Here is a 25,841-nt window from a genome sequence, read left to right on the forward strand (position 1 = left end):
AAGAAGTCTAAGTTGGGAACTATCTGTATGACCAAAATAGACTGTTCCTTTGGAACGATTCCACATATTCCTCCAAATTTTGGTCCATCTTTGGTGTCTTTGATTTTAGTGGACAGTACATCCATCCATCAGCACTGTTTCAAGTCAGACACTGATTAGATCCGGATAACATTCTTTTTACCCTTACCTTCCACCTCCATCCTCTCAGGAAGTACCATTGCTTTCACTTTGATCCATGGTCTCCTTTATGGTCCAAGCTACTCTCATCTCAGCCCTGGACCACCCCAACAGACTTGTCTTCCTTGTTTCCACTCTTGCCCCCCTCTAATCTGTTCTCCTCAGAGCAGCAACAGCTTCATCCCCTGCCTAAAACTTATCTGCAGCACTGCAGGATCTGGCCCCTGATTACCTCTCCAGCCTCATCCCCCATCAGTTTAACAAATATTAATACATCATTTATTGAATGCCTCCAGCCATTGCCTATGTTATTAGTCCCTCTGCCTGGAAGGCATTCCTCTCTTTACCTGGTTAGTTTCTACTCATTCTTTAAAGGTCTGCTTAAATGTGGGCTCATTTAAGTCTCTGCTTAAATGTGGGCTCATTTAAGTCTCCACTTAAATGAGCCTTTCCAGACCTCTCCCTCTCCCCTCCCATTATGGCTAGTCACAGGTCCCACTATGGTTAGCTCCCATGGCACCACCTAGCCTCAGTCAGAGCTTAGGCACAGCTGTCATTTAGCAGTTAACAAGGAGATTACTTCAAGGACATTCATCACTGTTTAACAGTGTGTCCTCAGTCCCTGGAAGGGTGTCCAACACACACTGCGTGCTTAATAAAAGTCTGCTGCATGAACGATTAAGAGATGGAATACCAGCAACGCTACTTCCCAGCCATTTGAGTTGTGAAAGTCACTTAATATTCTTGATCCTCAGTTTCCAAATTCTTAAAGCAGGGTTATGTAATTTTTTCTATGGAGGTAATTTCTGTAATTTGCTGGGCACTGGGTGGGCCCACAGCTCACTCTGGGATAGAATAGTGTTCCCACTCTTTTAGCCCAGCCCTGGAAGCCATAGGTTGCAACATCATCCTGGGGAAGACTTCCTGGAGAGGTGGCGCTTCGTCGGGGTCTGAGGAAGGCCTAGGCACAGGGCACCACCTGCACGGATGCTCAGAGGCTGGGGCCCTCAGGGGCGCACGCGGCGTGGAGGCCCACCTTGCAGGCCCTGCAGGCGGAAGGTGTGGTGCTCCACCGGTAGGCCTGCCGCGCTGTAGGGCCCATAGCGCAGGATGACCACTGCGTTCTTGGGCATATCGCCAGGCCTCCGCCGCCGCAGAGGCAAGGGAGAAACACACGCTGCTAAGCAACCTCTCTTCCGGCCCGGGCGGGTGGGCGTCGCTACGCGCGGGGCGCGGCCGGGGTGGCTCTAGGGGATCCTCCCGGCCCCAAGCTGCTCACGTGACCCTCAGCGCCTGGTCCGCAAATACGCGCGTTTGAGCTGGTGTGGCAAGTGTTAGTGATAAATAACAGCAGCAGCCAGGCACAGTAAATTCGTGTCAGGCGGCGTGCGAAGCACTTTCCCTGCGTTATCTGGTTGAATCAGTTTACCATCCCTAGGAGGTATTTTATGTTTTTTGTTTACAAAACCGAGGCTCTGGGAGGGCAAGTTGCGGTCCCAAGGGTGACAGGGGTGTAGTATAGATTGGAAACCCTTGCATTTCTTCTATTTTCTTGTCTCTTTTTGATTGATTGGGAGTATTCGTTCATCATTCTTCTTCCCCCACCTTCTTCCCCCGGCCCCTTCTGTCACCAGTTAGGCTATTTGGTGGAGCCAAAACTGAATTCGTCCAATTCCCTTTTATTTGCTCAGTTCTGCTCATTGGAATTTGGACATAAAAGACATCCACCACTTCTAGGCATGGCTCCTAAAAAGTCTCCTCCACACCTGCTGTCTCCCTCTTCTTATCGGTAGCCAGATACGGGATCCCAGGGAGGACCCGGGGATCCCAGGGAGGACCCGAGGCTCCCGGGGAGACAGACCCAAAACGTGGGAGAAACCTGGACCACTGAGTAGCTGCGCCGAATAGAGCCCCACCCATCTGCATTAGTTGGTGACCGAAGCAAGAAGGAAACATTTATTCCATAACCACTGAGATTTTGGGGGTTGTTTATTACAGAAATTAGCCCAACCTAACAATCGCAATACCCTTGCGATTACAGCATTTCTTTACTTTCTAAATATTCAATTGTAGTTGATATTTTTACCCTCCTTTTGAACAGTAAAGGATTTTAAAAACCCTTTCCCACTAATTCTCCCAACGTATGCTACTGTGTATTTTAATTCTCTCCACGTGTACAGTATGTTCTATGATACATATTTCTTTGATGAGAATTAGTTTATACACGATTGTTAAATAGAGGAATGATATCAGCAGAATTTTGACATTATTATGGGTCATACATAATTTCCCCCAGCGCTTGAGTTTCGCACCATCGGACAAGAACCACTGAATTCACCAACACAGCTGAACCAAGCAGACTATGGAGGAAGGCAGGACTGTACATGATGTCCTTATTCATTCTCTTGGCTCTATGTGGTTACCTGTCCTGTCTTAGAAGGACTTATTTTCTGGTTCTCTATAAACTTTGTACACGTCTTTAAAGGCAAAAATCCTCTACTCACTGTAGTGTTTTTATTAATTAGAAATTTAACGTTGTTTTAACTTTGCTAAAAGTTTTGTATGAGTAGTTGTTTTCCGTTACTCTTCTGTTTTCAAGACTGCTTATGTTTCTTTATCTCTTGCTTTCTGTAGTTTTACTGTAACAGTAAAGGATTTAAAAAACCCTTTCCCACTAATTCTCTCAACGTATGCTACTGTATATTTTACCTCTCTTGGGATTTGTTGAGATTCTTGAAACTGAATTAAAGTCCTTCATCAGTTTTTGGAAAAGTTTGAGTCATTATTTCTTCACATATTGCTTTTGTTCCATTTTCTCATTCTCAGGGACTCCAGCTAGGTATATGTTAGACCTTCTCATTGTAATCTGCATGTGTCTTCTCTGTGCTTTTCTCTTTTTTCTTCTTCCATACTTCTTTTGGGGTTGTATGTATACACGTTTGTATGCATGCATTCATTCATTTTTACCTGTAATCCAGTCTACGAATTTTCTTTTTGGCTCTTAACTGAGAAGAAAAGCCAGGAATTTGATTGTTTATTCCAGTTATATATTTTCCAATTCTAGAATTTTACAGTTTGTTCTCTTTTCAAATCTGCTGTGCCACTTTCAGTTTCTTCCCAAGTGTTTTAGGTTTGGCTTTATCTCCTTCATTGTAGTAAAGATAGGTATTTTATAGACTGTGTTTGAGAATTCCATTGTTTGGAGAACCCATGTGTTTGTCCTGCAGTTTATTATTTCCGCTGATTTCTACACATTTTATCTTGTCTCCTAGAGTTCTGGTTTATTTTAATTGTGTGCTGGACGTTGTATTAAAAAAGTATTTGTAGAAACAATTTGAGGCCTAAGATAGTATCTTCCCCTATAGAAGATTTTAAAATTTACTTCTTGTTAACTCCTACTTGCACCAACCCAGGATCATCTTCATACAATTTCAGAGTTTGAGATTTTTCTGAGCCATCCAGATGACTCAAAACTGGGCTACAGTCCATTTGGAGATTGGTTGATTTATATTTAATCCTAATTCCTGTGGTGCAGTCCTTTGGGATCCTAGCATAAGGAGGGTGGTGACTTATCAGGGTTTCCCCATCCTTGGTGGTGCTGGACTCCAGTTCTTGTACCCTCTACATCTGCAAGGACTGAAAAAATGCAGGTCATTCTCTAGACTGCCTATTCAAGAGCACTAGATAGCCCTGGGGTAAGAGAAGCCCCAGTGCTATGCTTACTTACTCTTGCTCTCTCTCTAATTTTCATTCAGTAAGCTCTTTTATGCTTTTTTAAAAGATGTATGCCAGATTTTAAAAGATCTCATCTTCAAGAAGCCTAGTTCAAATTAACTAGCCTGCCATATGGAAGCAGAAGTTTTGTTGAGAGTTTGACTTAAGTTGCATTGAATCTATAGATCAATTTGAGTGAACTGACTTCTTTCTGAGGCCCTCCTATTTGTGAACTTGGAATACCTCTCCTTTATTTCGATCTTCTCCAATGTCTTTCAATATGTTTGTAATGATCTGCATATTCTTCATGTCTTTTGTTAGATTTATCCCTGGGCACTATTGTAAACATCTTTTTAATTGTGATTTTATTATTTGTTGCTGGTATGTAAAATGAAATGGACTTTTATGTGTTGATTTTATAAAAGCTACCTTGACCTTTTTAATGCTATTAATTTATTTGTAGATTCTTTGGGGTTTTCTATGTAAATAATCATAGTGGCTGCAGACAATGACCAGTTTTATTTTATTTTTTATTGTACCAATTAAAATCTCTAGTGCAACAATGAATAAAAGTGATGACAGTACATATTCTCCCTTTAACTTGATTCTTATAGGAACCAATCATTTATATGATTGGTTGTTGTATGGGTTTTATGTTGTATGATGTATGTTGTATGGGTTTTTTGTAGATTCTCTTTGCCAGGCCAAGTTAGATCTTTTCTAATTCCATTTTACTATGAGGTTTTTAGTTGATAAATAATATATCTATTTGTGGGGTACATATGGTATTTTGTAACATGCACAGAACATATAATGATCAAGTCAGGGTGTTTAGGATACTCATCACCTCAAGCATTTATAATTTCTATGTGTTAAGAACATTTCAAGTTCTCTCTTCCAGTTATTTTGAAATATACAATACATTGTTGTTAACTATAGTCACCCTATTCTGCTATTGAACATTAGAACATATTCCTTGTATCTAACTATATGTTTGTAGCCATTAACCACCCTCTCTTCATCTCCCACCTCCACACCTTTCCCAGCCTCTGTTGACTATCATTCTGCTCTCTACCTCCATGACATGGACTTTTAAACTTTTACGTATGAGTGAAAACATGTGATACTTGTCTTTTTATGCCTGGCTTATTTCGCTTAACATAAGAACTTCCAGTTCCATCCATGTTGCTGCAAATGACATGATTTTATTTTTTTATGGTCAGATAGTATTCCATTGTGTATATATGCCACATTTTATTTATCCATTCATCCGTCGATGGAAACTTAGGTTGATTTCATATCTTTGCTATTGCTAATAGCTCTGCAATAAACATGAGAGTGCAGGTATCCTTTTGATATACTGATTTGTTTCCTTTGGACAGACACTCAGTAGTGGGATTGCTGAATCATATGGTAGTTCTGTTTTTTGTTTTTTGAGAAATCTCCGTACTATTTTGTATAATGGCTGTACAATTTACATTCCCACTAACAGTGTATGAGTTCCCTTTTCTCTGCATCCTCACCAGCATCTGTTATTTTTTGTCTTTTTAATAATAGCCATTCTAATTAGGGTAAGATGATATTTCTTTGTGGTTTTGATTTGTATTTCCCTAATGATTAGTGATGATGATTAGTGATGTTGAGCATTTTTTTGTATACTGGTTGGCCACTTGTGTGTCTTCTTTTGAGAAAAGTCTATTCATGTCCTTTGACTACTTTTTAATGGGGTTATTATTTTTTAACTGTTGAGTTGTTTGAGTTTCTTATATATTATGGATAATAATCCCTTATCAGATGAATAGTTTGCAAACCATTTTCTCCCATACAACAGGTTCTGTCTTCACTCTGATGATTGCTTTCCTTGTAGTGCAGAAGCTTTTTAGTTTAATATAGTCTCATTCATATATTTTTGTTTTGGTTCCCTGTGCTTTTGAGGTCTTAGCCATATCTTTGCCTACACCAATGTCCTAAAGTGTTTCCTCTATGTTTTCTTCTAGTAGATTTATAGTTTTGAGTCTTACATTTAAGCCTTTAATCTCATCTTGAGTTGGCTTTTGTATATAGTGAGAGATAGGAGTTCAGTTTCATTCTTCTGGATAAGGATATCTAGTTTTCCTAACACCGTTTATTGAAGAGGGTGTCTTTTCCCTAATGGATGTTCTTCATGCCTTTGTTGAAAATCGGTTTGGCTGTAAATACATGGATTTATTTCTGGGTTATCTATTCTGTTCCATTGGGTAATGTGTCTGTTTTTATATCAATACCACGCTGTTTTTGTTACTATAGAATCTGTAATGTATTTTGAAATTAGGTAAAGTAATGCCTCTTGTTTTGTTCTTTTTGCTCAGATTGCTTTGGCTATTTGGGCTCCTTTTTGGTTCCACAGGAATTTTAGTATCATTTTTCCTAATTCTGGGAAAGATGCTGTTGATATTTTGATAGGAATAGCATTTAATCTGCAAATTTCTTTGGGTATTATGACAATTTTAACAATGTTAATTATTCTGATCTGTGAGCATAAGATGTCTTTCTATTTGTTTGTGTCATCTCCAATTTCTTTCATACATATTTTGTAGTTTTCCTTGTACAGGTCTTTCACTTCCTTGGTTAAATTTATTCCTAGGTAGTTTGGTTTTTCGTAGCGATTTTAAGTGGGATTGTCTTTTCCATTTCTTTCTCAGATAGTTCATTAATGTTATATAGAAATGCTACTGATTGCTGTAGGTTGCTTTTGTATCCTGCAACTTTACTGAATTCATTTATCAGTTCTGAGAGGTTTTTTTGGTAGAGTCTTTAGGTTTTTCTAGGTGTAAAATCATGTCATCTGCAAAGAGCAACAATTTGACTTCTTCTTTTCCAAGTTGGAAGCCTTTTATTTTTCTCTTATTTGATTGTTCTGGCTACGACTTCCAGTATTATGGTGAAAGGTGAAAGTGGACATCCTTGTCTTGTTCCAGTTCTAAGAGGAAAGGCTTTCAACTTTTCCCCATTCAGTATGACGTTAGCTGTGGATTTGTCATATATGGGCTTTATTATTTTGAGGTATGTTCCTTCTACACTTAGTTTGTTGAGGGGTGTTGAATTTCGTCAAATGCTTTATTTGCATCTATTGAGATGATCATGTGGTTTTTGTCCTTTATTCAGTTGATGTGATGTAACATGTTTATTGATTTACCTGTTTGAACCATTCTTGCAACGCTGGGATAAATCCCACTTGATCATGGTGTACTATCATTTTAATGTGTCATTGGATTTGATTTGCTAGTATTATGTTGAGGAGTTTTGCATTTGTTTTTATCAGGGATATTGGCTAGTAGTTTTCTCTTTTTTGTGTGTGTCCTTGTCTGGTTTTGGTATCAGGGTAATGCTGGCCTTGTAGCATGAGTTAGGAGGAGTTTCTGCCTCTTCAGTTTTTTTGGAATAGTTGGAATAATTGGTGTTGGTTCTTCTGTGTAATTTTGGTAGAATTTGGCAGTGAAGCCTTCCAGTCCTGGGCTTTTCTTTGTTGGGAGACTTGATTACAGATTCTATCTCATTACAAGTTATTGGTTTGTTCAGGTTTTCTATTGCTTCCTGATTCAACCTTGGTTGTGTGTGTCCATGAATTTATTCATTTTCTCTAGGTTTTCCAGCTTGTTGGCATATAGTTGTTCATAATTGTCTCTGATGATCTTTTGTATTTCTGTGGTATCAATTGTAATGTCTCCTTTTTTGTTTCTGATTTTATTTGAGCCTTCTGTCTTCTTTTCTTGGTTAGTATAGCTAGCAGTTTATCAATTTTGTTTATCTTTTTGAAAAACCAACTTTTCATGTTGTTGACCATTTGTATTGTTTTTAAGTCTCTATTTCATTTATTTCTGCCTTGATCTTTATTAGTTCTTTCCTTTTACTAATTTTGGGTTTGGTTTGTTCTTGCTTTTCCAGTTCCTTGAGGTGTACTATTAGATTCTTTATTTGAAATCTTTCTACTTTTTTAAAAACATAGACATTTGTTACTATAATACTATAAACTTACCTCTTAGTACTACTTTTGCTGTTTTCCATATTTTGCTTTGTTTTGTCTTGATTTTCACTTGTTTCAAGAATTTTTTTATTTCTTCCTTAATTTCTTCATTGACCTAATGGTCATTCAGGAGCGAGTTGTTTAATTTCTATGTATTTATATGGTTTTCAAAGTTTCTCTTCTTGTTGATGTCTAGTTTTATGCTACTGTGGTACGAGAAGATACTTGATATGATTTCAATTTTTAAGTTTTTTTTGAGATTTGTTTTGTGTTTTAACATATAGTCTGTCTTGGAGAATGTTTCATGTGCTAATGAGAATAATGTATATATTCTGTAGCTGTTGAGTGAAATGTTCTGTAAATGTCTGTTAGGTCCGTTTGGTCTAAAGTGCAGTTTAAATCCAATTTTTTTTTTTTTGTATACTGAGTATACTGAGAGTGAGGGACTTCAGCAACCCATTATTATTGTATTGGAGTCTTCTCTCCCTTTAGATCTGATAATATTTGCTTTATATATCTAGCTCTGCAAGCTCATCTTTAATGGAATGTTTTCCTCTGTGGGTGTTTGGTGTGTGCAGAGTGGAAAGTGCTTTTGTATTTGAGTCTGCTGAGGTCCTTTGGGTCTTACAGATCCAGGCCAACTTGGTTTTATTGGGTTGGAATCCTACTGAAACTATTCCAAAATATTGAGATAAAGGGAATTCTCCCTAACTCATTCTATGAAGTCACCCTAAAGCCAAAACCAGGAAAGGATATAACAAAAAAGAAAACTACAGACCAATATTCCTGGTGAACATAGATGCAAAAATCCTCAACAAAATACTAGCTAACTGAATCCAAGAGCACATCAAAGAGATAATTCACCACGATCAAGTGGGTTTCATCCCAAGGATGCAGGGATAGTTTAACATATGCAAGTTAAGAAATATGATACATCACATAAACAGAATTAAAAACAAAAACCATATGATCATTTCAATAGATGTGGAAAAAGCATTCAGTAAAATTCAGCTTCCCTTTATGATAAAAACTTTCAACAAACTAGGCATAAAAGGGACTTACCTCAAAATAATAAAAGCCATATATGACAAACCCACAGCCAACATCAAACTGAATGGGGAAGATTTGAAAGCATTCTCCCTGAGGAATGGAACAAGGCAAGGATGCCCATTTTCACCAATTCAATTCAACATAATACCAGAAGTCCTAGTCAGAGCAATCAGGCAAGAGAAAGAAATAAAGGGCATCCGAATTAGAAACGAGGAAGTCAGACTATCACTGTTCACTGATGATATTATTTTATACCTAGAGAAACCATAAGGACTCCTCCAAAAGACTCCTAGATTTGATTAACAATTTCAGGAAAGCCTCAGGTTAAAAAGACAATATACACACATCAGTAGCACTGCTATACACCCACAATGACCAAGCTGAGAATCAAGTTAATAACTCAATCCCTTTAATAACAGTGGGAAAAAATATAAAATACCTAGGAATATACTTAACCAAGGAGGTGGAAGATCTCTACAAGAAGAACTACAATACAAAACACTGCTGAAAGAAATCATAAATGACAAAACAAATGGAAACACATCCTACGCTCCTGGGTTCATAGAATCAATATTGTGAACATGACCATACTGGCCAAAGCGATCTACAGATTCAATGCTATTCCTATCAAAATATCAACATCATTTTTCCCAGAATTAGAAAAAAGGATCCTAAAATTCATATGGAACCAAAAAAGAGACCAAATAGCCAAAGCAATCCTAACCAAAAAGAACAAATCTGGAAGCATCATATTACTGAACTTCAAATTATACTACAAGGCGATAGTTATCAAAACAGCATGATATCGGCATAGAAGTATACACATAGACCAATAGAACAGAATAGCAAACCCAGGAATAAAGGCAAATACTTAAAACCATTTGATCTTTGACAAAGTATACAAAAACATAAATTGGGGAAGGGACACCCTATTCAACAAATGGTGCTGGAAAAACTGGCTGGCCACATGTAGAAGAATGAAACTGGATCTCTATCTCTCATCTTATACAAAAATCAACTCAATATGGATCAAAGACTTAAATCTTAAGACCTGAAACCATAAAAATTTTAGAACATAACCTAGGAAAAACTCTTGTGGACATTGGCCTAGGCAAAGAATTCATGACTAAGACTCCAAAAGCAAATGCAACTAAAACAAAAATAAATAAATGAGATCTAGTTCAACTAAAAAGCTTCTGTACAGCAAAAGTAAGTAAACAGAGTAAACAGACAACCCACAAAATGGGAGAAAATATTTGCAAACTATGCATTCAGCAAAGGACTAATATCCAGAATCTATTATACAAGGAACTCAAACAAATTACCAAGAAAAAAACAAATAATTCCATCAAAAAGTGAGAAATGATACGAATAGACATTTATCAATAGAAGATATACAAATGGCCAACAAACATGAAAAAATGCTCAACATCACTAATCATCAGGGAAATGCAAATTAAAACCACAATGAGATACCACCTTATTCCTGCAAGAATGGCCATTACTAAAAGTTCAGAAAACAATAGATGTTGGCATGGATGTGGTGAAAAGGGAACAATTATACACTGTTAGTGGGAATGTAAATTAGTACAACCTTTGTGGACAACCACATGGAGATTTCTTAAAGAACGAAAAGTAGATCTACAGTTTGATCCAGCAATCCCACTACTGGGCATCTGTCAAAAGGTAAAGAAGTCATTATATCAAAAAGACACCTGCATAAGTATATTTATTACAGCACAATTCACAATTGCAAAGATATGGAACCAATCTAAGTGGCCATCAACCAATGAGTGAAGAAAATGTAATATGTATACCATAGAATAATACTCAGCCATAAAAAAAGAAGGAAATGTCTTTTGTGCAACTTGGACAGAGCTGGAGGCCATTATTAATGAAGTAACTCAGGAACAAAAAAAATAATATATGTTCTCACTTATAAGTGGAAGCTAAGCTATGGGTATTTAAAGGCACACAGTGATATGGACTATGGAGACTCAGAAGGGGGAGTGTGGGGGGGTGGTGAGGGATTAAAAAAATTATGTATTGGGTGCAACGTACACTACTCAGGTGACAGGTGCACTAAAATTTCAGACTGCACCACTATACAGTTCATCCATATAACCTGAAACCACATGTACCCCAAAGGCTATTGAAATAAAAATAAATAAATATGTTTGGCAAGAATAAAAAATATTATCGGCTTGGAGTGCCTGCTTTACATATAAGCAGTATGAATTCAAGCTCCTCATCCACATGTGGCATGAGTTTATGGTTTTACTTTCTCATGGATGTCTTTTCCCCCCTCTACAGCCCTGTGGATGGCAGGCTTTTTTTCTTGTCTCCTGCACTGATGAGATGATGAGAAAGGTTTTTCTAGTTCTTGTCACATGGTCGGCATGCCTCTGGGAGGTCCTGGTTTGTGCAGGGAGTTTAGTTGCTTCTCCTGCCTTGCATGAGCTGTTATGTCTTCTCTGCTTGCAGGGACGGTGAACCCAGCTGGAGCCACTGAGGCTCTGTTCTGCTTCACCTTGGGCTCCTGCTTCACCTTGGGCTCCTGCTTAGTGCTATGCTCTGGACATCTTTCTTTTTTTCTGGAATGTGAGGACTTGCTTTCTTTCTCTTGATTATATATTTTAAAACTTTTCCTTTTTTTTTTGTATATGGTTTTGCAGGTGGAGGGGCGCTTCTGCATCACCTCAGCCCATATTGCTGCACCTTAATATAAGAAACAGAGACTAAGGGATCCATTGGCATATACACAGCAGAAATAGGGAGAGAAATCCCAGAAAGAGGTGGGAGGAGCACACAGCAGAAGAACAAGGACAGAGCTGGTCCCTGGGAGCCATGGAGAACAGCTTTTAGAAAGGTCCTTTCGGGGGATGTGTGGCCAGCTTTTCCCAGATGTGGCATATTGTTCACCTTGCAGACTCAAGAGGCTTCTTTGAAATGAAAACTCAGAAGCACAAAAGCAGGGAGATAGGCTGAATTTATAAAGGGAACCCAAGGCACTGCACACTGTCTCTCTCAGTCTCCCTCCCTCCACCTAGCTCTCTCTCTCTCTCTCTCTCATTACTCTCCAAGGAGAACTGCTTAGGAGTAATTTGGAAACTTCTAGCTGCTCTTGTGAACCTGGGAGGGACTCTTCCCCGCTTCTGTACCAACACCCACCCCGCAGGGAGCTTCAGAGGCCTCAGGAGGGTGGCGTGGTTTTGTATGTTGCGCGTCGGCTTGCCTGCTCTTGCCCTTCTCTCAGTGTCTGTCTCTGCATCTGGTTACTTTGGGGATGGCTGTGACATCTGTGATAAGAGCAAAACCCATATTGCTCAGATCCTGTTCTTCCCTTTCCCCTCCACTCCTGCTGGACTACTCTTAGCCATTATCTCTTTGAATAGTGCCTTTCCAGCATCCCAAATCCCACAAACCCACACACTTCAAGGTTCTTTTTTAGGGTCCAATTGGAAGGCATTTGGGCTTCCATTTGGAGGAATCTCAGTTCTGATTTTGTGGATTTTCATGGCTATGAGGATATCTTGCGGCTTGGAATGTATTTCAGCTGTGCAGGGCAAAACAAGCTGTGTGCGTATGTCTGTGTGAGCCTGCAACAAGAAGGCTTGGCTTTTACACCACTTCCTAAGTTTTCAAACAGTCACCAACTCATATCATCTCTCTACAACCCTGGAAGTGAGTAATGCTGATATCAATATTCCCATTGTACAGATGAGGAAACTAAGCCTAGAGAGGCGAAGTGACTTCCCCAAAGTCCACAGTAAGTTAGAAACAGAGCTGTGTTTATTGTCCAGGCATCCAGCCTCTGAGCCTTCTGTGCTCTTTTCTCTGCCCCATGCTGTCCACACATGTTTGTGCAGGCTTAAGTGGAGACACCCACTTCCTGTCTACACCCAGGTTTCTGTCAACCTGATCACAAGCATCCCATGAAGCCTCCCTGCCCCTTACCCCACCCCGTGATGGCATGCTATAGACTAGGAGAGACTTAGTTTTCTCCTCCCTTTTCTCTCCTGGCTCCTGTGTCTTTTAGGTATTGGCTACTGCTGGTGGCAGACCCCAGACAAAGGCAAATGAATTGTTGGCCCAGCTCAGAGAATTTATGACATTACATTTTAAAGCGAGTCTGGATAGAAACAATGGGCAACATCATCTTTCTTGGCATTACTTTTTATTGAATATAGACTTATAATTTTTAAATAATTTGAATATAATGCTTACAATATACAGTTCTTTAATCTTACATATATTTCTTCAAAGCACAAAACTAGAAATTAAAATCAAAAGGCTATACACGTATATATTGCCATAAATCTAGAACTATTTTATAAAAATAGAACTCAAATATTAACTTTATATATTTTAGCAACTTAGCAGTATTGTAAGGTGGCCACATACATTTTATTATGCATCACTGTTCCAAATGACTGTCTCGTTTTCCATCTCTTTGGGGACACCTGGAGCAGGCTCCTTTCCCAGGATCCCCGCAGAGATGCCCTTGGCCGTGGCTCAGTGTTGCCTTTGCATAAAGACTCAGTGCACCCGTGTATTCTTGGAGGGGGAAGACCAGCTTCCAGCCTCTTCCTCAGAGAGAGGAAGTGTACCCTCCTGCCAAGCGTTTACTGTTTGCGCTTCTCATAGCCCTCACAGTGCATAGTTTGATATCTGAATGTACAGAGTGAGTTACCTTTCCATGTGCTCGGAGAATAGCAAATATGAGTTTGAGTCTGTCATATCAGTGTAAATAGTTTAAAAGAAAACCACCCAAACAGTGCCCACTGGGGCAATGTCATCCCAAAGGTAGGCCCCATGAAGCCTCCCTGCCCCTACTTGACCCCATGATAGCATGCCATAGACTAGGAGAGACTTAGTTCTTTCCTCCCTTTTCTGTCCTGGCCTCTGTGTCTTTTAGACATTAGCTGCTGCTGCTGGCAGACTCCAGACAAAGGCAAATGAATTGTTGACCCAGCAAGGTCCTTGACACACATGCTCTCCAATCTTCATAGTCTTGCAAGTGGGGACACTCTTGTTCTCATCTGACAGTGGAGGGAACTGTGTCTCTGGGCATGCATGTCATTTGGCCGAGGTTGGTGGGGCTGCCTGGCCCCATAGCTGGAGCTCTATGTCTGCCCAGAAATCCATGGAGGGAAAGGAACCGGAGGAGAACTCGGATCTGCACTGTGGTCACTTGGAGAGAACAGACAAGTATCTTTGGGCCAACTTACAGCAGGTGGGCTGCCTTTCCCCAGAAAACCCAGGACCGTTGTGCTGCAACTTCCTAAGCAGAGTAGGAAGGTGGCCGTGGGAGGGAAGGAGCATAAATCTCAGGCCAATGACTTAAGTTTGTATGTTCAAAGGGTAGTGCCAAAATCTCCCATGACATCTAATAGAGATCCTCCATCTAAAACCAGGGGTTCAAGGAACTCACTTCTTGAGGCTGCTTGTGTTTTCAAAGAGCTGAGCAAAGGCCAAATGCCCACCCCACCTCTGCCAGCCTGTGACAGTCCAGGTCGAAGTGTGGAGAGCCTTCACAGTGGCACAAAGAAGGGAGACCTACAGGATTGCTGGGCTAGAGCAGAGTGCTCAGCAGGAAGCAGCAGGATTGGAGGGATGTGGAGCAGAACACACGGGCTCTATGCTGTGGATTTCTCTGGTTGCTTTCTTACTCCCTCCCTCTGCCCTTTAGACTTCCCATAAAAATGTGCTCTAATAGGAAGTGCCTCTTGCGTCTCTTCTATGATCACAGTCTCTGGAGACATCTCAACTCTGCCTCTGCTGACCTGCCTGTCCTGCCCATGCTGGAGCTGGAGCTGGGGCTGGAGCTGGAGCTGGGGCTGGGGCTGGGGCTGACTCTGGACGAGGCTGTGCCCTCCTCCCAGCCCTGCTCCCTGCCAGCTGTCCCCAAAGTCCCTGAGGCCAGAAGAGAGCCCTGCTCTAGGCTCTACCACATGGGTTTTTGTCAGAGTCCCTGGATAGCCTGCTCCAAATAAAGGAGCCCAGCTGCCTAAGGGTCCTGCTTGAATCACTAAGAATTTCTGAAATTAATATCAGGGTGGTTTTCTTAAAAATCTCTGTCTTAAAACAAAACAGATAATGGAAAAACCCAAAGTAACCATCTCTCTTCACCTACTGGAGCATGTAGGAGGGGAGGAGAGGGGAAAAGATGCAGAAAAAGTGCAAATGGCAGGACCCCGGGAAGGGGCCAGGTCCTCTGCAAACCCACCGGCACCAGGCACCATCTGCTTGGGACTGTGCAGTTTACTCATCTTGGACTGGCCCTGATGCCGCCTGCTAAGCAGAGAGTGGCAGCAACTCCAGGGCAGTCACAGATAAATTTTTTTTTCCTTTCAGAATAGCTGGACACAATTTTCTGAGCTCAACAGAAGGCTGCCCCTGGGCACGAAAGCAGAAATGTGTTTGTGGGCCCAAGTCACTATATTTTAAATGGACTTGGGCTCTATGGTGTGTGTGGGAGGAGCGGGTGCTTGCAGGACTGTACGGCTCAGTGGAGACACTGGGAATGCCACGATAGGAATGCTCTGAATCTCAAAACACAGCCTCCTCTCCCCCAAAAAAGAAAAGAGGTAATGACCTGGAGTTAGCCTCTTCCTTCCTAACTCATTAGGTACATTGCATGTAATAGAGTGACTCATCCTTTCAGTGGGCAGAAGCATCACCTGGACATACTAGGTCCTGCTAGGGAAGGAGACATGAACACTAAGCTTCCAAGGACCACAGAAGGAGTCCTTAGTGTGGTTCCCCAGTGCATCCAGGCTGCCTCTGAGCCAGGCTGGTCCCATTTCCCAGTGTGCAGGCCCAAAGCCACCTTGAAAATGACGATTCCCATGCATGAAGAGGGGACCCTTTCCTCCTAACACTCCGGCTCTGTGTGATGTCTCTGTATGGTCTGTGAGTTGGACCCTGAGGACAGGGAGCTGTGGAAAGCTGGGGTAAGGGACGGGAGTGGGGATCTGCAGGGTCTGGCTGTTCTAGAGGCCGGGTTTGGGAGGTGAAACCTAGTGGCAGGAGTCAAGGTTGGTATCCCTGGCTGGGCCTCGTGGCTTTTTCCTTTGGTGCCAATGGCTTGCTCTCAGTAGGCGGCAGCAGACTGCAGAGGTCTCTCATGTCAATGAGGCTTTCTTCCACAGCTTTTGCAAACTTGCTAGAAGAAGTCTCTTTGCAGCTGTGAAAGCTGGAGATGCAGAAAAGGATGGTCTCTGGCTGGGGGTTGTAGCAGGCACCATACCCATTTGGGACCACAGGACCATAGCAGCAGAACATCTCCATGGTTGTGGGCACCTGGAGGAGAGGACAGGTCAGGAGCTGCTTGTTCTGGAATGCAGCCCGCCAGCCTCGACTGGGCTTGGCTTCTCTATTTTCCACCTGGGGGTTTGACTGAGTTAACCAAATCAAGTGATTGCTTTAGCATGGATGGACACAGCCAGAGTCATAAAAACAGACCCATCTAACTGCATGATATCAGAGGATGAGGGGCCCCAAGCCCACTCCCTGGTGTGCAATCTGCTCTACTTGTGGAGTTGGAAGCTCCCGGAGTGACCTGGTGCTAGGTCTTGGGCTGAGTCTCCACTTCACCTGGGGGCCATTTGAGGCACGGAGGCAATCAGGTAATTTACTAAATGGTCCCCTGGTGGCACCCCACAGTTAGATGCTTTCCGGAGGGAGGAATTTATGAACTGGAGGAAATCTGGCCCATCCTCTCTGTCGATTTCCCCCAGATCCTTAATTACTGTCAGTATTGCCTGGCTTCTCTGATTTCTCCCTGCAGCCTGGCCATGCACAATTACCCAGAGTTGGGTGTTTCAAAGATTGCCATCAACTGGAGTTTTACTTATGCACCTAGTATGTTTTGAATCAGAGTGCTGAGATTTTGTAATCCAAATCACAAACCAAGAAAGTATGTTTCTGAAAGCATTCAAGCCATAAATGCTGCTTTCCAGTTGGAAAACAACAAAACTCCCACACCCCAGATTAATTTTATTAGCTGGTCCTTGGGAAAAAAATAGAAAGGATTCTTGGGCAGGTGCAGGGCCTGGTTTGTTTTAAACCTACAGGTTTCTGGTGCTGTGTGCTGAGGCCTTTGGAAGTGACACTGGCTGTTTTAATGGGGCAGAACAAACCATTAGTCTTGCTAATAGAGTCACCGCATTGTCAGATAAATTTGCCGTGCAATAGCCGAAGGCCATAAAGCCATTCCAAAGCATTTTTTGCCCATGGATGATTTCCTGAGAAATTTATGGTGCTGTGTTCTGTCCTCGTTTATTCACGTCTGCATGCTCACTGCCATAATGACAACATCCCATTACTGAGTGGGCTTCTGTCCTCAAACACAGCTTATCAACTCCAGTACTGCTCACATCCAGCCTTTCACAGATGAGGTGGCATTTTAGTAAATTGATGGCTGTGGGGCATTTCCCCTCCTAAACCACGACCTCTCTCTAATGGATTGCATTCTGTCTTTGTGGCAGTGGCTCTCATACAGGACACACTGACACACTGGTTAGATGTTGGGCTGGCCACGAATGTTCTGCTGTTGGTTGCGTGGCCCTTTATAATAATATCTGTGACCTATTTAGAGGGCCCTGTCCATGCCAGGCCCTGGGCTGGGCTTTCTCCCTACATAATTGTATCTGGCCAAGCCAAGACTTCACTGCAGACCTGCTGGGCATCAGAGCCCGTGGAAACCGCGGCAATAGATTGAAAGGTAGTAAGGTGTAATGGTTAGGGCACCGGAATGGGTGTGTTCCTGTACTGTCTCCACCTCGGTTAAGTAGGGTCTGCTGATTACTCCCATTTAGGAGATGGGAAACCTTCTTCCTTTTTTCTTTTTTTGAGACAGGGTCTCACTCTGTCACCTGGGCTGGAATGCAGTGGTGCAATCAGGGCTCACTGCAATCTCCACCTCCCCAGCTCAAGCAATCCTCTTATTTCAGCCTCTTTAGTAGCTGGGACTTCAGGCACGCACCACCATGCCCAGCTAATTTTTAAAAATAGGGAGATGAGGTCTCCCCATGTTGCCCAGGCTGGTCTCAAACTCCTGGGCTGGAGCAATCCTCCTGCCTCAGCCTCCCAAGGTGTTGGGATTATAGTTGTAAGCCACCAAGACTGGTCAGTAAACCATCTTCTAATGAACATTCAGATCATTTTGCTGAAGGTCACATAGTTCAGAAAAAGCAGAGGCAGGATTTGCCTGATTCCAGCTAGTGGGCTTGTTGTCACTGCTCTTTAGAAAGCTTACTGACTACACTACTCTTGGGCGATAGCTGCACGGGGCTGTACCTGGCTAGTGGAGAGGACAAACCGGTTGCTCATCAGGTAGGTTTCATCCGTGAACATCTCGGGCAGCTCCTTGCACATGGCCCGGGCCAGCTCCCGCAGTGCCAGCAGGTGGTTGTCAATGGCCATCCCTGTTATGGCCTGTGTAGTTGGGGACAAAGAACAGGAGATGAGAAGTGGACCCCCTGCACCTCCTTGTTCCCTCCTCTGTAGTCTACAGGACTACTGGTGACTCCAGCAGCCACGGCTCATGCTTACCCAGTGCCTGCTGCCAACAATGTGTAAATGTGTATGAGTGGCTGCTCAGGACTGACCGCTCTACCATGCGGCCTCTGCTCCTGGGCCCTTGCGCATTTCCACATGCACTGAATGAGTCCAGAGCAGGTTGGGTTCTAGCTTGAGACATCTGAGCTAAAGGTTAGTGAGTCTGAGCATCCCCTACACACCTACATCCGCCTGGTTCTCTAAGTGGAAAGAATGGGGCTGGCCTGGTCTTCTCAACTACCAACTGCTTGGGCAGGGATAGAGTTTGGGAAGAAGGCTGTGTGCAGAGCTTGGAGACTACTGGATCCTGTGCAAGCATTGTGAAGGGCGTCTCAGGCTGTCCTGAACAAACTCTCACCACAACCAGCGCTGTCTCCTCCAGTAGGAGCCCAGGGAACAAGACATAGAGGATAGAGGGTGTGAGATCTGTTACTGAATCTTGGCTGCTATTTCATGGCTCAGGATCAATTCATTTAAACTGGATCCATAATCTAAGAAATCGTTTTGAGACAGGAACTAGACCCCTTAGCAGGCTCAGCTGACATTTTCAAGGGGAAAGAGCCTGTTGAATGATAAAAGTTCTTTTTCTTTTTATCACAAGATATTTAAACTTTTATCAAAGGATAGAAATATAGAGAAAGCTCCAGGATGTCAATGTAGGAGGGGTTCACGGAGGGTGAGGTGTCTGGAAGTGGGGCCGGGTACTCATTCTACAGCTCCCCCACTTGAGGCTGGGTATGTAGTATGCACACTGGTTTTTTGGACTGCATGTTTATTTGGAGCAATTCTAGGGGCTGATGGAGACTCAGGGGGCCACCCTGACCCATAGTAATCACTTTTGGGTCAACATCAGGGTAACTGTGAGTAACTCCTGGGGTTTCACAGTTCTGTAGGATGGCCAGTTAGCTGTCAAAGCCCTGCACAGGAGGAAACTTCCCATTCACAATGAACTTGGTATAGGTTTACAAGGCACGTTTAGGGATTTGACAGCTGTTCTCTTTCAGTTGCGAATGAATGCATAAAGATGACTCAGGCTCTGGTCTCTCTGAACGCACCTAATTAGGGGCTGAAAAGACAAACATTACACAACCACAGCTCACTTTAGACGTGCCCTACCTGTTAGGACAGAAGGAAAGAACGGTGAGCCCATCTATGAAGGAGACTACTCTTTTAATTTCTCTGGTTTCCTCTATTTAATTCCTGATTTGTGTTGGTCCATAGAAGCAGCTTCCCTGTGAACAGTCAACTCACCCCTCTTTTCACCACCTTGGAATAACTGTAGCAAGAGAGACTGAGTTCACAGGTTGTTTGGCTCAGAGCCATGAGTAATAACGAGTAAAATGACTTGTAATTCAGTCTTTCATTCATTCATTTAGGGAATCTTAATTGAGTGCCTACTATATGCCTGGTACCACGGGTCCTGTAGTCACAACAGAGAACAAGACAGTTGTAGACTCAGTCCTTGTGGAGCTTATGGTGTAGTGGGGGACAGATTTCATCAACCATGCAAAAAATCATGATCATAAACTCAAGTGTGAGGAAGGAAAAACATAGAACAGTGGGCGAGTAAGTGATGGGGGCTCTGGACCACCTTGCCATTGGAACTTTATTTCTCCACGACCACTGGCAAATATGCTTACCAGTTATTAGGTTTCCTTGCTTCTTTCCCCCTTTCCTTACCCTCCATGTCCAACCACACACCAGATTCACATCCTAAGCATCTTTGTATCTCTCCTTTCCCCAAACCCATCTCTTTGATTTGGTTGTTCTCATCAACTTAAAATTGTTAACACAACCCTATGGCAATGCTTTGGAGGGTGTTTTCCTAGACATTTTAATAAATTTAAAGTTGTTATTGTCATATATTTATATCGTTTAGAAATCCAAATAAACCAAAAGCCTAGGTCATTTTGCCAGCATGGATTCCTACCCCACAGAGGCAATTCCTTACAGTCTTTTAGCTATTTCTTTTGGGTATATACTTTCTTTCCTCCAAACATATGCTTAGGTTACCACTACTGAATTTCTCAGTTTTACCTATAATCTTCTTGTTATAGACAGTGAAATTTCAGCTCTTTTTTTTTTTTTTTTTCCTGAGATGGAGTCTCACTCTGTCGCCTAGGCTGGAGTGCAGTGGCGCGATCTCTGCTCACTGCAACCTCTGCCTCCTGGGTTCGTGCCATTCTCCTGCCTCAGCTTTCTGAGTAGCTGGGACTACAGGCAACCGCCACCACACCCGGCTAATTGTTTTGTATTTTTAATAGAGATGGGGTTTCACCGTGTTAGCCAGGATGGTCTTGATCTCCTGACCTCGTGATCCACCTGCCTCGGCCTCCCGAAGTGCTGGGATTACAGGCGTGAGCCACTGCGCCCGGCCAATTTCAGCTCTTTTATGACCCTGCTCCCCCAGCACACTTCTACTCTCCCATCTTCCCAATAAGATTATGTTTTAACTCTTTGTAGTTTGATCAAGATACAGCATAATCATGTATACAGAACGATATACATAAGTATAATTAAGCAAGTATTCACAGCTGGGTCATGTAGTGTACTATGATTAGATTTCCTTTCTTATTGAATTTTTTTGTTTTCCCTAGAATTGACAACGTATAAATTATTTTTTTACTTCCTTAGCTTTCCATGTATCTATTTATTTATTTATTTATTTATTTATTTATTTATTTATTTATTTACTTTTGAGATGGAGTTTTGCTCTTTCACCCAGGCTGGAGTGAAGTGGCGTGATCTCGGCTGACTGCAACTTCCACCCCCTGGGTTCAAGTGATTCTCCTGCCTCAGCCTCCTGAGTAGCTGGGATTACAGGTATGTGCCACCACACCCGGCTATTTTTTGTATTTTTAGTAGAGATGGGGTTTTGCCATGTTGGCCAGGCTGGTCTTGAATTCCTGACCTCAGGTGATCCACCCACCTCGGCCTCCCAAGGTGCTAGGATTACAGGCATGAGCCACTGTGCCAGGCTCCATGTATCTGTTTCTAATTGATTCCTAAACATGCAGCAAGAATTTCATTCGTCCTCTCACTTCTTGCTTCTTTATGGACTGATTGCTCTCTAGGTGTACTCAACAACTGTTGATTTGTGATCTCCTTTTACTGTCATCCTGGGGGCACCCCTCTATCTTTTTCTTGTGTTAAATCTTCTGGTTTTTTTCAGCCTATGATTTCCTCTTTTATGTTTTATTTTCTCACTTTAGAAGTCTACATTCTCCAGTAGCTTTATGAGAAATGGTGCTTAATAAGTAAAATGTTTGAGACTTTCTCTGTCTAAAAATATCTTTGATGTATCTTCAAACTTGATGACAGTTTAGCTGGGTATGAAATGTGTGTTGAAGGTCACTTTCTCTCAGAATTTGAAGACACTGCTCTTTGTATCTTCCACCTTCCAATGATGCTGTTCAGAAATTAATTACATCTTTTTTATGGATCTTTGTATTTGATTTTTTTATCCTCTGATAGATTTTAGAATCTTCTCTTCATGTTTAGTGTTGTGAAATTTCCTTTGCTATGAGTATTTTCCATCTATTAAGCAAGTTATTTGGAATATTACTCTCCTGGACTAAGCCTCTTTTCTCTCTTATATTTCATCTCTTTATTGTGTTGATATTTTGGGGATATTATCTCAGATTATCTTCTAATTCTTCCACTGAATTTTTTTCTACCATATTTTCCCCCAGAGTTATTTTTATTTCCTGAAAAATGTTTTTAGTTTCCTATCATATATAGATGTAATAACTCCTTTTATTTTTCAAAGAATCTCAATGATCACTTTTAAACTGTTCAATTGTTTCTTGTACTTTTTTCATTTCAAGTTTTTGTTTGTTTGTTTGTTTGTTTTTTGAGAAGGAGTTTTGCTGTGTCGCCCAGGCTGGAGTGCAGTGGTGCAATCTCAGCTCACTGCAACTTCCAACTCCCGGGTTCAAGCGATTCTCCTGCCTCAGCCTCCCTAGTAGCTGGGATTACAGGCATGTGCCACCACACCTGGATAATTTTGTTGTTGGTGGTGGTGGTGTTTTTGTTTTGTTTTGTTTTTTGAGATGGAGTTTCACTCTTGTTGCCCAGACTGAAGTACAATGGCGCAATCTTGGCTCACTGCAACCTCCACCTCCCGGGTTCAAGCTATTCTCCTGCCTCAGCCTTCCCGAGTAGCTGGGATTGCAGGCATGTGCAACCACGCCTGGCTAATTTTTTGTATTTTTAGTAGAAAAGTGGTTTCTCCACGTTGGTCAGGCTGGACTTGAACTCCCAACCTCAGGTGATCCGCCTGCCTCAGCCTCCCAAAGTGCTGGGATTACAGGTGTGAGCCACTGCACCTGGCCTTTTTTGTATTTTTAGTAGAGACAGGGTTTCACCATGTTGGCCAGGCTGGTCTCGATCTCCTGACCTCAGGTGATCTGCCTGCCTTGGCCTCCCAAATTGCTGGGATTACAGGTATGAGCCACTGTGCCTGGTCCATTTTAAGTTTTTTTAAAAAGATTTTTTTAATTAGCAGAAATGTTTGTTGGTGTTGGTTTTACTCTTTTATGTCTCCTCAATGTCGGAGGATCTATGGCTATTTGTATTTAAGAATAAAGCACTGAAAATATGATTAGAACATTTATGTATGATAATGTATTTGTTAACCTGGGGGCTTCACTGTCCTTACAGTAGCTCTTCTTCAATATTAAAATGGTTCTTAACTAGCAGCTCTGCCTCTTGGCAAACCACTACCTCATCTGCTGACTAGGCTCTTTCACTGTGGGCCCCAACCATCAGTTTCTGTGAGTGTTCTCTCTTGGCTTGGTCAATTTTACCACAGAGAAATCTTCTAATCTCCTGCTTGGTGAGGGATGGTTACAGAGCTAGTTCCCAGTGTGTATGGAGCTGAGTGGCTGAAGGCCTTAATAGTAAGTAAGAAGAAAGTAGTAAGACTTTAATTAACCAATTAATTTCCGTACAGTATTCCCTCCCTCAGCCATGCCTAGTGTCCTCAGGTCTGGAGTCCTGCTTCAGCCTCTCCAGAGAATGAACTTCTAGCCCACCACTGGGGAGGGGGGCTAGTAGCCTGGCTGCCTGGCGTGGTAGAGAGGAACTGAGGGTCTAACTGCTTTTTATATAGATCATCAACTGTTATGGTTTGGATGTTTGGGTCCTGTCCAAACTTCCTGTGTTGAAACTTAATGGTATGATAGTATTAGAAGGTGGGACCTTCAGGAGGCGATTAGGTCATAAACGGGTTTAAGGCTCTTATACAAGAGGCTGTACACAGTGTTCAGCCCTCGGCCTTTCCACCTTCCACTATGTGAGGACACAGCACTTGTCCCCTCAGGAGAATGCAGCAACATGGCACCATCTTGGAAGCACAGAGCAGGCTTTGCCAGACACTGAACCTTCTGGCACCTTGATCTTGGACATCCGACCTCCACAACTTTAAAAAATAATTATCTGTTCTTCATAAATTACCCAGTCTCCCAAGCTTCTCTCACTGTTTGCTGAGTCAGTCGCCATGTGTTCTACTTTCCAGCTCTAACATGTTGCTGCCACTCCTTTCCTGTTCTCTTTGCCCTGGTGTATTTACGGCTTTCAAAAATCCCTTGCTGTTGTTTTTGGAGGGTTTCAGAGAGAGTGACAGTAACCCTGTGTGCAGTCCACCATGCGCGAAGAGTTTCTTCCACCAAGAGGAGGAGTTTACGACTTCCCCTTCACCCTGCCCCTGTCCTACTCCAGTCCAAACACCAGCTCTTCCTCCATATTAGAAAGGTTCTTAACCAGCAACTCTGCCTCTCAGCAAACATTCCCACCCCCAATTCCAACCAGTCCTTCTTCCACCCAGTCATCATAACACACTCTGTAACAGGGAAATCCAACATCTCCCCTGCCCCACTGTCCTTTGCAAGCTGTGCTCTGCTTTTCCTCGAATGGGTCTTATTCTCTTAAGGCTCTCAGTCTTTGCACGTGGTGCCCTTCTTGAGCCATCTTTCCCTTCTGTGTCTGCCTGACAAGCCTCTCTTCATCCTTTGTGGCTCACAGGAAGCACCACTTCCCCTGGGAATTCTTCCTGGCTTTCCCAAGCAGAGGAAACAGCTGGCTCCTCCATGTCCCCTGCTACTTTCTGAGGGCTCTTTTCACATGGGATTGGTGTTCACGTTGAAGGGCCTCTTCTCCCAACTACATGGTAACGTCCCTAAGGACAGGGCTTATGGACTTCATATTTTGTTTCCTAGCACCCAGCACCTTGCCTAGCATAAAGCATGAAGACCAAAAAAAAAAAAAAAAAAAAAAAAAAACAAAACCTACTGAATACATGAGTGGGTGCTACGTTTTCCCCAAATAGAACAAACACTGAAGTATTTAGATGAATTAGGGACCTAGCAACTGAATTAGAGAGAAGTCTATGTTGGCTAGTTCTAAAATCCAGAAATGCATTGTTTCTGTTTTCAAGTATCTATAGTGAAATTTGTTCAGCTCCTTCTCATAGATTATATGATCCTTCAAAGACTGTATTAGAATGACTTGCAATGCAGGTATTGATGAGCAGCCCAAGTCACTGCTTATTCTCTATTTTGCTATTGCAAACAATAGCTTTGCAGCGCCAGAAAATGAATTATTTCTCTAAGCTAGAGAAACATTTCCCTTGCAAGTTTGATTTCCCTGTTAATTTTCAGCAAAGACTTTTTATTCACAGGTAGTATAAATGAATATACAGAGAATGAGAGGCAAAAGCAGCCCTAGGTGGGAACAGATACTGCTTTGCCTGAGATTGGGGAAGGTGTGTGACCCCCACCGCTTGCCAGGCTTGAGCCCCTTCCCCTCACAGTTGACTCCTCTTGTATAAACTGCAAGATGCTATACATATTAGGTGCTGTTATTGTCATTATGGTTGTTTCAAAGGGTTTGAAAAGTGGTAACTTTTGTATTCTTATAAAATCCATGTCAAAAGCAGGAATGCTATGTTACTTAGGTTCTAAAACGAAGAAACAAGAGACCGAGTGGTGAAGCAGCCTTGCCAAGTCCCCGAGTAACAGGTGGCTGGGCCCTCACACAGGGTCTTATGCCATGGTGCCCATTCTGGCAGGCCCCAGGCACAGCTCAAGTGCAGTGTTGTGAGGTGGTGCGATGTCACTCACCATGACTGTGTACGCAGTCTGGGCACGGAGGGCATCCTTCAGGAGCAGAAGCTTCTCAGAAGCCTGTCAACAGAACACAGAGGCAGCGTGGGGTTTAAAAGGCTGCTTGGAGCCAAAGTGTCTGGTGGTCAGAGGGCCGAGCCCACTGCAACCCAGGGAAACCACAGCAGCCTCACTGGTTTCCTGTGGCCGTGGGGTGGGGCGGGACTTAC

General features: G+C 42.5%; 2 protein-coding genes across 4 annotated transcripts in view; both read right to left on the bottom strand.

Moving 5' to 3' along the window:
- The window catches only part of C8H10orf53 (chromosome 8 C10orf53 homolog), a 30,177-nt gene extending 28,818 nt beyond the window's left edge, over positions 1 to 1,359 (bottom strand). Inside the window, exon 1 of one of the 3 annotated variants that reach the window (XM_004049399.5) lies at positions 1,214 to 1,343. In XM_004049399.5, coding sequence (XP_004049447.3) covers positions 1,214 to 1,310 — 97 coding nt within the window. In that variant the 5' untranslated portion in view covers positions 1,311 to 1,343. Of the gene's footprint in view, positions 1 to 1,213 lie in introns of all 3 variants that reach the window. The other 2 variants (XM_004049398.5, XM_019034463.3) reach the window with 2 other exon arrangements.
- Positions 1,360 to 13,111: 11,752 nt separating this feature from the next.
- Positions 13,112 to 25,841, bottom strand: part of CHAT (choline O-acetyltransferase) — a 53,790-nt gene continuing 41,060 nt past the window's right edge. The window contains exons 13-15 of the mRNA XM_031015396.3: positions 25,630 to 25,692; positions 18,248 to 18,385; positions 13,112 to 16,249 (exon numbers count right to left, since the gene is read on the bottom strand). Of these exons, the coding sequence (XP_030871256.3) occupies positions 15,980 to 16,249; positions 18,248 to 18,385; positions 25,630 to 25,692 (471 nt within the window). The 3' untranslated portion in view covers positions 13,112 to 15,979. The remainder of the gene's footprint in view (positions 16,250 to 18,247; positions 18,386 to 25,629; positions 25,693 to 25,841) is intronic.

Source organism: Gorilla gorilla, chromosome 8 (genome assembly GCF_029281585.2).
Source record: "Gorilla gorilla gorilla isolate KB3781 chromosome 8, NHGRI_mGorGor1-v2.1_pri, whole genome shotgun sequence".
Lineage (NCBI taxonomy): Eukaryota > Metazoa > Chordata > Mammalia > Primates > Hominidae > Gorilla > Gorilla gorilla.